This window comes from Colius striatus, chromosome 5 (assembly GCF_028858725.1).
Source record: "Colius striatus isolate bColStr4 chromosome 5, bColStr4.1.hap1, whole genome shotgun sequence".
NCBI classification, from domain to species: domain Eukaryota; kingdom Metazoa; phylum Chordata; class Aves; order Coliiformes; family Coliidae; genus Colius; species Colius striatus.
This window is the reverse complement of record NC_084763.1, coordinates 37,930,429-37,942,530: the sequence shown is the minus strand read 5'-3', so window position 1 is coordinate 37,942,530 and position 12,102 is coordinate 37,930,429. Positions and strand designations below refer to the sequence as shown.

The 12,102-nt window shown below is 43.5% G+C and overlaps 1 protein-coding gene across 3 annotated transcripts in view; it reads left to right on the top strand.

Annotated features, from left to right (window-relative positions):
* Window positions 1-12,102, top strand: part of LOC104550852 (mitogen-activated protein kinase kinase kinase 3) — an 82,638-nt gene that overhangs the window by 21,867 nt on the left and 48,669 nt on the right. For 2 of the 3 annotated variants that reach the window (XM_061997233.1, XM_061997234.1), the window contains exon 3: window positions 6,203-6,250. The exons of the other annotated variant lie outside the window; for it this stretch is intronic. In XM_061997233.1, coding sequence (XP_061853217.1) covers window positions 6,203-6,250 — 48 coding nt within the window. The remainder of the gene's footprint in view (window positions 1-6,202; window positions 6,251-12,102) is intronic. 3 annotated transcript variants of the gene reach the window in all.

Here is a 12,102-nt window from a genome sequence, read left to right as displayed (position 1 = left end):
TGAAACAATTAAACTTCTGCATCTGCTAATTGTGATTTAGGCTATCAAGCATGACAGTGGGAGATGTTGCCAAGATGGTCTGGCTGAATATTACATTGCTTTCTAGGATTTTTTTTTTGCCTTTCAGTGGTGCCAAAATTGGACAAATTGTCTCCTTACAGTCATCAGGATCTGGTTGGTCACATTCTAAGTGGAGCCTCTTCTCAAATCTTCCTGGTATTTCTGGGTAGAACATTTTTGTTCCTTGTATCTCTTCTCCCAAGAAAGCTCCTGTTTCAAACAGCACCTGAGTATATTGCTTTTCTGGATTACCTGGACCTTGTCACTCTTCTGCTGAAGTAGTTGAGTATCAGCTGCTCTGCAATGCTGAGGGAGACTTTTTGTTTTTAAGTGGAAATTATTTGTAGTTGTGGAGGTACATAATGATGTTGATCTTTACTACTAAAGAAAGTTCTTGATGTCAGAAATTGGGACCACTTGTACTCTCTCAGTTTTAGCTTGTAAATCATCAGATTGGTGGTGTTGGCTCACCTGAGCAAGTGGGAGGTGGAAGAGCCCCTGCCTGTCTTCAGCTTCTTGTGCTATTCATTGACCATCAAGCTTTATCATGTTACTCTTGTGAAATTGTACCTTAATTGAAGAAAAATGTCCCTGTTTTGCCACTGTGCTTGAAACATGTCATACAGGTGGGACACTGCTGGAAGGATCTTCCCATCCCTGGTAAAGGACATAGCAGGAAACACGTGCCTTACTGACAGCAGCATTGCTGGGTTTGGAATTCAGCCAGCATTTCATGCATTTGTGAGCATGGCAAAGTATGAGGAAGCCCTTTGCAGAATGAACATTGACCACAAAACCAATTCCAAGTTGTTCTACACATTGTTCTGCCACCTAGTAGCAATTCCAGCAACTGTTGGGGTTTCTGCTTCTCATCTTTAATTTTGCTGAAAAGCAGAAGCTCAGCAGATTGAAGAACAAGGCCAAATTCTGTTTCACATGGGGTTCTGTGCTCAGTTAACACATGGAACTAATTGAGCTTGGATTATCCTGTTCTGCTCACCAGAGAGGCAGGTTATAGAAAAGCCTGAATTAGTGTCCTGAAATAGCTTCATGATGTGGTCACTGAAGAGATCTTGGAGGAGGCTGAGGACTTCTCTTGTACAATTGCAGCATTTACATAAGTTCACCCAAAAGTTTTCAGGGCTGATTGAAGTGGTGCTCTTTTTAAGGAAAAAAAAGTGGAGAGGGGAGGTAGGGAAGAACACCAATAAATTTAGGGGTTGTCCTTACAAACTTGGGAGAAAAGTGATTTAGAGTTCAGTAGTGGTTTGAATTTAAAAAAAAATGAAGAACGTTCACTGTGTATTCTCCCCCATGGAGAAAGGTCTAAAGCAGTTTATCTCATCCTGACTTTACCTCTTTGTTTTTTTGCTCTTTCTCTGTTACTTAGAAGAGAGATATTTTTTTTTTTTTGTGGGGAGTGGACTAACTTGAAGCCAAGTAAAAAAGAAAGGAGGGGGGAGGAAGAGAGAGGGAAGAAAGTCCAGACCTGCTTCTTGAGTATAAACAATGACAAATTTCAGTTTAAAATGCCTGGTGAAAAACCCCAACATTTTTTAGAGTCAATTCCACTTTGAAGGCAAAAGGCACTCCTTTGTCAACGCAGTATTTGTTTTAAGAAGGGAAGTTCAAACTTGCTCTGAGCCCTAGTAGGAAATGAGTTGCTGGCTCCAGTCCTCAGCAGACAGTAAATTTGACTTCATTTACAGAGAGTATGGTCGATACAAACTGCTCAGGGTGCCTTCAAACTGTTGGCTGTAAACATAATATGGATGCACTGGGGAAGCAGTACTTGTGGGAATGGTGCAGTGAAGAGAGCACTCGTTGCAAGGCACTGTGGCTATTGAGCTGATTTGGTAGGAGTCTTATGCAGATTTGCAGTTGTGTGTAAAATTTGTGGGGGGAAGGTGCTGTACATCTCCCCTTTCCCAAATGTCATTGCTTGGAGCATTGCTATGGCTCGTTGCTAACATAGCATCAAAGCTTGTATAGGGAGCAGTTAGATCTTTCAGGCTGCATTTTGGAAAGGACCATAGTGTGGTCCTGGGTCTGCTCTCTGGATTTGACTGTTGAGGCAGCACAGATGAAGTGATGTGCATCTTTATCAGTGTTATAGTGCCCAGTGACAGGACAAGTGGTAATGGGCAAAAGCTGGAACACAGGAAACTCCACTTGAACATGAAGCAAAACTTTTTGCTGTGGGAATCGGAGAGCCCTGGCACAGGCTGTTCAGGGAGGGTTTGGAGTATTCTGGAGGTTTCTAAACCCACCTGGACATGTTCCTGTGTGACCTGATCTAGGGGAACCTGCTTTTGTGGAGAGGTTTGACTAGATGATCTTTAGAGATGTCTTCCAACCCCCACCATTCTGTGATTCTGATGCCTCTTAGTATTTGTTAGTTAAAGGATTGCAACAGCTTTGATGCACAGAAAAGTTTTGAGCTTTTATTAGTTTCTCTTCCCCAGCCACTTTTATGTGTGTTTGTTTCTTCTATGCATTGGGATGAGCATTTTCAAGGGGTAAGCAGGATATTTGCAGTCACATCATTGGTTCCCTTTTGGTAGATCAGAGATGTGTTGAATTAATTGATCTCTGGAGGTTCATTACAAATCCACCTTTCTTCCTAGGTTCCTATTTATAGTTTGCTTAGTGTCTCAGAGTTAAGCATAAGACAATTCACTCCTGGGCATGTTCTTGGGAAACTGCGTGACCTTGTGTGGAGACCACAAGGTGGGAAGTGGGAGCTTGTGGTGTCTCCATGGGCTGTACTTTGACATAGCAGTCTGGTTGTGTCATGCTGTGCAGTGGTGCCTGGACTATCCCTCTGCAGCCATGACATCCTGGTGCTGCAGGCAGGTTGCTCTGCTGTAACAAGTCCAAGACAGTATCTCTACACATGCAGAAGTCTTTGGCACTGGATCATTGTATTATGTGTAGACATGGCCATGACCATGCCATTTAACACTTCTTTACTCTTAGTGCCATTTTTGGAGGTTTTGGATGTATCTTTGCAGGATAGAGCAGAAGGCTTAGTTTCAAAAGGCTATGCAACTGGATAAAGCATAGGATCTCAGGATGGAATTGTTTTGGTTTGTTTCATGCTTTGTTCAGTGAGTTCTTTGAGCTCCCACTTAGCGTGCATGCGTGTTTCTGATAACAACTCCAGGAGTGTTTCTGTATTCTGTTCAGTGTATGTATGTATAACTCAAAGGTTTATGTCTCAGTACTTCGCTGGAGCAAGTGTGGTTTTTCCTTCAGCCAAAAGGTAATCTGAGGTGTGGGAAATGAGAGAAAAGTGTTTGTTTATAGCGTTGCTTTGATGGAGTGGGTGTATTTGGAGAAGACAACTGCAGGCTGGGCTGGCAGAGGGCACTGCAACTTGCTGAAGGAGGAGAGGGCCTGTTTGCACAGTCACAGTCTGGCTGTTTAACCAGTGTTATTTTGGGGGATTGTTGAGACAGAAATGCCGCACTTGGTGAGGGGAGAAGAGACTGACTCTCCCTACCCACACATATGCAATCACTGATGTCTCAGCTCTCTCATGCCGTGCCATGTTTTCCTCATTCTTCAATCTAAGGCAATGGTTTTCCTTTTCACTTGCTCTTTGTATGCTGAGAGCTGTTAAGAGTTGTCTCTTTCTCCTCCCTTTTCTGTCACTATGCCCATTGCACCCAGGGCTCCCATTTAGGGTCATGCCAGGTGCTCTGGGCACCAGGGGAATGCAGGACTGGATCTACTTTGCTGTATTTGGGTTTTTGCAACCGTTGCTGCAGCAACAAGTTAGGGCTTACAGGCTCTGGGCTGTGGCTTTGAGCACTGGAAGTAGCTGGGCTGGGAGGGAGAAAGAGGTCTTTATGAGCCCACAAATAACCTTCAAAAGTATTGTAGACAGTCAGGGGAAATAACTTGCCAGCTGTGTTTCTTGCTAGGTAAACATTTTTCTTCTTAGAATCGTGCTCAAGAGAGAGGTATAGGTTGTGGGGAGAGGTAATATCTTTTATTAGATAAAACTGATAGAGGTAGAAAAAAAACAGTGCCTTTTTAGGTGCATAAGCCCGTCTTCAGAAGGAGCAAATTTTAGGTTTAGCAGAAAAGCAAGTTGGGAAGATTTCCTTTAATTTAATTATCCTAATCCATTAAAGGAAAAGGTGGCTAGTGTCTGTAGAGGAAAGGGCAGGGTTGGTAAAAAAAGCTGTCCAAGTTTGTTACGGGATGAGAGAGAGAGAAACCAGTACTTGATACCTTTGAAGTGGTGAGGAGTTTTGCAGGTGGTGAGGAGTTCTGCAAGCAGATGCTGTGGGAGAAACAGCATCATGCCATAAGACCAAACAACCTCTCTTTTTTATTTTTATTTTTTTAATGCTCAGGAGAGCTATGGACTTAGAAAATTTTCTTAGATGTTGTTAATGTTGCTTTTTAAGGGTCTAGCCCCTGCTTGCACCTCTCCTAGACTAATTTCATCTTGCAAGCGCAAATGAGGAACAAGGAATTTATCCAAGAGCAGTATTAGGTTTGCAGTTGGACTCTGTCTTATAAGGGTCTTTTCCAACTGAAATGATTCTGTGATTCTAAGAGGCAGAGGTTTAGCATGGCTTATCTTGCAGCACTCTGGATTTCTATAGGAAAGCCCTAACTCTCACTGCCATATTCCTGTCTCTGTCTCCTGCCTTCCTTAGGGCTGCAACTGGGAGCCATGCAGTGCTGGAGCTGCTGGAATGGTTAAGGCCGGGTTGTGTTTCTATTTGGTACCTTGTTGGATAAATGCTTGCACTTTGGCTAACAGACTTGCATATTTAGTCTTTGCTGTGAGGTTTGGTAGCAGGGAACTGAGGTACACTGCTGTTCCTTGCACATCCCAAATGGTTTTGCAAACACCTGCCTGTCTCACAGCCAAATTTATAGGTGCTTAGAAGCAGAGTGGCTTACGCACTTACACCTTCATTAGTCAACAAAACATGTTGTGGCCTGGGCTAAAACAGTCTACAGAGCATAGAGCTCATCAGAACTCCTCACCTGGATCCTAGCCCTACGTGGTGTTCTTGGTCCTGGAGACTGACTCAGGGCTAGAGGCCATGCTGCCACTCTTGGCAGCAAAATAGCACCTGCTAGGGGCTGGAGAAGCATTTCAGGGGTGACTTCTTTGAGGAAACGTGAGCCTGACTGACACGTCAGGGTCCTGTCCCATTCCATGTGGCCTCAGGAGCTGCTGTGCCCTAACCAAACCTGTCTGGAGGATGCTGCAGGGGCTGTATCTGGGGAATGAAATGGCTTCTTAGACAGACTTTGCAGCTCTCTGCCTGTGTGGGGATATATGGGGGAAATGTAGTGATGAGTATGTTCAAGGACAGGGCCATGGAGGAGGGCAGCGTGTTGCAGAGCATGCAAAAGCTCTACCGGCAGCTCATGCCATGGAATTTTACTGCATACAGTGCTGTCAGAGGCGTGGCTATCTTGGTAGTGAAGGGTTTTAGTGAACCACAGATGTAACCCTGCTTTCCCTCCCTGCTGAGCTAAACCAAACATCTTTTGGATCCTGAATCCTTTTCATAGAATCACAGAATGTTAAGGGTTGGAAGGGACCTTGAGAGATCATCTAATCCAACCCTGCTGCCAGAGCAGTACCACCTAGTCACTCAGGAACTCATCCAGGTGGGTTTTGAATGTCTCCAGAGAAGGAGACTCCACAACCCATCTGGGCAGCCTGTTCAAATACTCCCTGACCCTCACAGTCAAGAACTTTTACCTTGTGTTTCTTTGGAACCTCTTACATTCCAGCTTGTACCTGTTGCCCCTTGTCCTATCATTGGACATAATTGAGAACAGCCTGACTCCATCTTCCTGACAGCCCCCCTTTATGTATTTGTAATTTTCCATTGCAGAAGTCTCTGGTAAATCTCTGGGACGAGGGTGCATCAGCATCTTGCCATAGCTTTTTGTGTTCATCCAGAGAAATTTCTGGTATGGTTTGTGGCTTAGCCACTGAACTTTAACATATGTGATAAAACTTGCCATCCAATGCCAGTGATTTTTGGTTTGGATGTTTGCAAGGTGCTGATGATCACTCAGTGTTTCAAGGTCGTTGCTCTTGTCTTATCTAAGCTAAAGTGTCACTAGTGTTACCTTAGCTTTTGGTTTTCCCTAGGGACGTCCAGAGGGCAGCTGAAATTTTTATCCTGCACCTGGATCTCAAGTATGTTGTAACATACCATATTTACTTATTTGCCAGCATATTCTCTTTTGCTGTTTTCTCGGTGCTCTTACAGACATGGTGAGAGCCCAGACATTGGGGGTGTGCTTATTTGTGTACATGAGTATTTTGGGGACTGATTGGGTCCTGTGATTGTCATGATCAGAATTAGTTATATATATATGATATACAGATTGAAGAATAATAATATTTAAAATAACTGGTTTAGTTTTTTAAAACAGGTTCTTGCCTTCCCCCCCTCTGGTCCACTCCTGAGCACTAATTTCTGTCTCCTTTTGCAAGGACATGTAAAGGGGAAGGTTCTTTTTGGTCTAAATGGGTTCTCTGATCTGTTGACTATGCAATTTTACTAGTAGTTGTATGGGTCACCCGAGGAGTGACATGGGATAGAGGGGGCATAGGAAGCAGGAATTCTCAGAATCAGCTTTACTCCTGAGTACAGGAGTCTGTGAGATAGTAAACTGTACCCTAAACCCACAGGTGTTTTATTGGGCATTTGGCTTGGTGGATAACTGTAGCTATTTAAAAGCCTCTCATCAATTTGGTTTTGCCTCTTTTCACAAAGCAGTTACTGGCTTTGCTAGAAAGGAAAAATTAAAAATCCAAACCAATATCACTTACGGAGAACAAGTGTTTACCATTGATTTGTCAGGAATGTATGAACAGTCTTCTATACCTTTTGGATGATGCACCCTTTAGCATCATCATTTCTTCATAAGGAGAGACGTGCTTTTAAGAAACCCCAATGCCTCTCAGCATTCATTATCTGTATGAATTTCTGTGTCCTAAACTGAAGATGTCAGTGAACAAACTCTTGCCAAGAAATTATTGCCTATCAGAAAGGTCTTTCCTCACTTCCTTGTGTATAATTGCTCTGTTTGACCTGCTGAGCTGTGCCCTGCCCTTGAGTCGTACACATGGATGACCTTGCCATCCTTTTGGTGGGGTTGCAGGAGGGTGAACAACATCAGGATCCAGCTGCCTCAGCGAGCCTTTGCTGACTTGCTAAGAGAATGTGCTCTGCTGATGTGCCTGCTGTAGCACACAGTACTCTGGACTGTGGGAGGGTAACTGGATTTTTTTTCTTTTTATTGGATACTGGACACTGCTTCAGACAGTGGCAAAATTATTTGTGCTTGTGCATTTCATTGGCATAGAGGTTTATCTGGGTCTCTGACTAGATGAATGCATCCGTTTTGCCCCTTTACCACTGAGTTGCAAAATAGTACTTGTACTTGCACATGGGAGTATCTGAGTCCCTTCTTTACTTGCTTAGGGGCTTTTGTTATGGTCCAAGTCAGGCTCTTGAGCTTCTAGCTTACCAGTCTCCTTTGTGGTATTGACTGAGAGTCACTATGGCAGTGTTTGTTTACTAATGAATCCCTTCTGCTATTTAGAATTATTTAGGTTGAAAAAGAATGTGAAGATTGAGTTCATGCTGTACCTCTGGTATTTTGTGCATGGCCTGAATCCTAGTGGTATTACATGTCTGTTGATGGCTTTTGCAGGTACAGAAGAAACTCGTAAGTCCTGGATTTCTCTTGAGCACCAAGCTTTTTTTTTTTTTTTCCCCCTCTCTGGCTTTTGGAGGAAGGCAGCATTTGTCTTTTTTGCATAAGTTAGCATTGATGGACCAGGAAAGCAAACCCAGGACTGGTAGGACATTGGCCTTCTGATGAAGACAGTGAGCAGTCCAGATTGTTATTGATTCAATAGATGTGACCTCTCACTGTAATGTGTGGGCCACATTTGCTGTTACGCCATGCTCACGTTGCCAATAGAAATGGGTGTTGTGGCCATTGAACAATGTATGTTACTCTGATGTTTGCTCTGCTCTTTGTAAAGAAAAAAAAAAACTGGAAAGAGTTGTAGGAATGAATTAAGCATTACTCTAATGTAAATAAAGCTGTGTTTCCATTGAATTAAATGAAGGATTAAAAGGAGATGATATCACAGTCTGTGAATACCTGCAGAAGATAAGGGAGGGATTTCTGTTAACAGAGGGAGTCTCTAAGATACAGAAGTATCAAGATGTAATGAGCAGAATATGAAGCAAGATGTACTCAAATTGGAATTGAAAGGGAGTTGTTAGTAAGGTTATTGGAATAAGTGTGTGAGCTCTACAAACTGAGGCTTTCTGTGCAGCGTTTTGAAAGAGGCTGTTTTGAGTGACTGCAGGTCAAGATCATGATGTAGAGGCTGCTAAATTAATTTCTGTGGCCTTTGTATACAGCAAGGAGGGCTAGATCAAGTTAAGTCCTTTCTGAACTTAAGCTCCATCTATATATTTAGCTCTGGCTGCAGACCTGTGTAGTCTTGAACACAACCTTTGTCTATCTCAGATTCCTCTGACAAATGATACAAACATCAGCTCATCTTTCTTTCCGTTTGACAGTTGAGCTGAAAGTCCAGGTACTGAGGGATGCTGAGGTAATGAGTCTTGGCTTCCACTTGAGGTTCTCTTTGGTAAATGATAGATGTCATAATCCAAAATTCCAAAAAATAGAGAAGATGAAAGGCTGATGTCCTTTGCAGGCCAAAGTTAAGACGATCAGTATCACTGTCATGTGGTTCCATGTTTCTTTTCACTCTGTTTTATCATGTGTCAATATTTTTGTCACTAAATGTTCAAAATTTTGCCCTTTTGAGAGGACTTTTACTAGAAGTAACAGTTTCTGTGGAGCTTCCAATCCTCTCTTCATCACCTCTCAGCCTTCGCAGAACCTTCCCCTGTGCCTGGGGATAGCCCCAATGGTTGCATCATCTTTCTGAAAGGTGGATGTTGTCGATGGAGGGTGCAACTGGAATTTACCTAGGCACAACAGCTGAACTGCACTATCAACACCACAGTTGTGAAATGCACAGTGGGATCTTTAGTGACCACAAGTGGCCATGTCTGTGGTTTTATGTTGGGTACAAGCAGAACTGTACATGACAAGACAGCTACATGCTCCAGCCTTGCCCACTGATGACTCAGAGGACAATATTTTTCCCTTCTGCAACTCCTGGGATTTTTTCCTGACTTTTCCCAGCCCTCACTTTGCCTGACGTGTGTGTAACAGGCCATAATCAGAACCTGCCATGTCTTACTGGACTGTTTTACTTCTTGTGTGCTTCATCCAGCTGGTGCTTTACTTTTGGTTTTTTTGGGTTTTTTTTTTGTAGTGTTGGTGGGAGCAGCTTCATGGAACTACCGTAAGCTGCCTCTTAGTAATGACATATTAGTGAAGCCAACAATAACAGCACCGTCTAGACTATCTGAACACAGCTAAATTATTCCTTTGTCCCTTCATCATTAGCTTTCTCTCCTGACTGTTAAATTGTTTTGGGTGGTCTGTGTTTGACCTTCAGACTCGCTCTTTCTCCCCTACCTTTTTTTTTTTTCCTTCTCCCTTAGCAGCAAGCCTGCTGTACTAAGACTGAAACTCCATGTTCCTCTCTCCTGCACGCATGCTGGAACCCAAGGCATGTAGCAACACCAGAAACGTGGATCTGTAGGGTAGAGAGATGTGTCATCTTGGGGCTTTTTGATTTTACTTCTCAGTTGATTTTTTGCTAAGTGCAAAATCCACATTGCTTAGTGCCTGGGACCTGTGAGTTGTAACATCTCTTCTCAAGTTTTCCATTCTGTAAGAAGGAGGTATGCTGGTTTTCATATCCGATCCTGCCAAAATGGATCAGTGTGCTTTAATAAAAGTATAAAGCTACACTGATAATTGTTTTCTGGGAGTACCCTTGGCTGCTTCTGTGTGTTCCTCTCCTCTGTGTGACTGGATATTTTACCTGACTCCTGAACCTTTGGGAAGTTAATGTCTTTGAGATCTATTATATTTGACTGGAAGTGGCCATTGGTTGAATGGGCTAGCAGCATGATTGAAAGAGCTTGTCAGAGAAAGCTGCTTTTAAAAAGCACAAAAATGAGGTATTGGAGGGAAGCAGGGAAGAAAGAAATGAGTTTCAGATTAAGGGAAATAGCTGAAAACAGAGCTAAGGATGGAAGAAGAGAATCTAGGGAAAAAGGGACAGTGCTAAACACAATTGATTTTTACATTTCATTTTTGCTGTCTGTGCAGTCAGCTTTTCTGTGGCCTGGTCTTCCATCATAGAAATATACCCATTTACATCTTGTGTTGGGGAGAGAGCTGGCTTCATTGTACAGTTCATCCTGTCAACCTGCAATACCTTAAGGGAATTTGTACAAACCAGTGTGAGAGTGAAGCTGGACCAGAAGGTTGTTCAGGAGCAAGAAACTGGTTGATAATAAAGTAAACATGAGCCAGTAATGTATCCTCGTGGCCAAGAAGGCCAGGGGCATTCTGGGATGCATCAAGAAGAGTGTGGTCAGCAGGACAAGGGAGGTTCTCCTGCCCCTCTGCTCTGCCCTGGTGAGGCCTCATCTGGAGTCCTGTGTCCAGTTCTGGGTTCCCCAGCTCAAGAGGGACAGGGAATTGCTGGAGAGAGTCCAGCACAGGGCCGGCAACATGATCAGGGGACTGGAGCATCTTCCTTCTGAGAATAGACTCTGGGAACTGGGGCTGTTTAGTCTGGAGAAGAGGAGAGTAAGGGGAGATCTTATTAATATTTACAGATATCTAAATGATGTATGTCAGGAGGTTGGGACATCCCTTTTTTCTGCTGTATCTAGTGATAGGATAAGGCGTAATTGAAAGAAACTGGAGGACAAGAAGTTCCATTTAAACATAAGGAAAAGCTATTTCACTGTTGAGATGAGTGAGCCCTGGCACAGGCTGCCCAGGGAGGGTGTAGAGTCTCCTTCTCTGGAGGTTTTCAAAACCCACCTGGATGCATTCCTGTGTGACCTGATTGAGATGGACCTGCTTCGGCACCAGAGGTTGGGCTAGTTGATCTCTTAAGGTCCCTTCCAACCCCTACCATTCTATCATTCCTTGAACCCGCTCACGTTGCTCCAAGTCAGTGGTTTCCAGGAGTCTCCAAGTCCATCTAAGCTTGGTGAATACTTCATTGGTGTGCAATTTGCAGTTGTTTTATTCTGGAGCCGTGGCAAAACCTGGGAGGATATTTGCTGTGTAGTCTCAGTGCTGCCTTCTCCCAAGACTGAAGCATACTTGGGTCCTGCTAGACCAGGAGAAACAGATCTTGCAGTCCCCTGTGTGTGGGATTCATGTTGATTCCCTGGTATCTTCTCCTGGGGAGAGAAATATGCATCCTGCACCCTCAGCTCGCTCAAACCAAGACAAACAGAGAGTGAGCAGCCTGTGACTCGCCTTTGACTGGAGAGGCTTGTGAAGTGGCATTTGGATTTAATTATCTAGTAAGCTTCAGTGCTTGTTTGAATTTTTGACTGAACCGGCTGAGCTGGCTGCTTGTTTCCATGGAACAAAGTTCTCCACCCTTCTTGGGAGTCAGCTTGGAGACCCCAAGAGTGGTAATTAGGATGGGCAAGAGGATTAGTCTGGAAAGCATCAGTCCCTGTGCAAAGCTGTCATGGAGAGGACTGGGAAGTGTCAGTTTTGCAACCAATGATGCAAATTGTACTCCCTCTCTCAAGTTGCTTCAGAGAGTGGTGTGGGGTTTTTTTTCTCTTTATTTGGAACAATTGAGGCTTTGGTCATAGTCCCTCTGAAACTGCCATTCTCTTGGACTAAAATCACACTGTTAAAAGTAGTTAAAAAGCTACTTCAACATACAGAAATACATTACTTCAAGTAAATAATGTATTTCTGCTTAAGTTCTGTTCTTTCACACTCGAGCAGCAGAAAATGACCTTTCCTGCTTGCGCAGGAAGAACTTCACCAACCTTAATTTGTGGCAGGGTTGTGTATTTTGGGTTTTTGACAAGTAACACTCGTTTT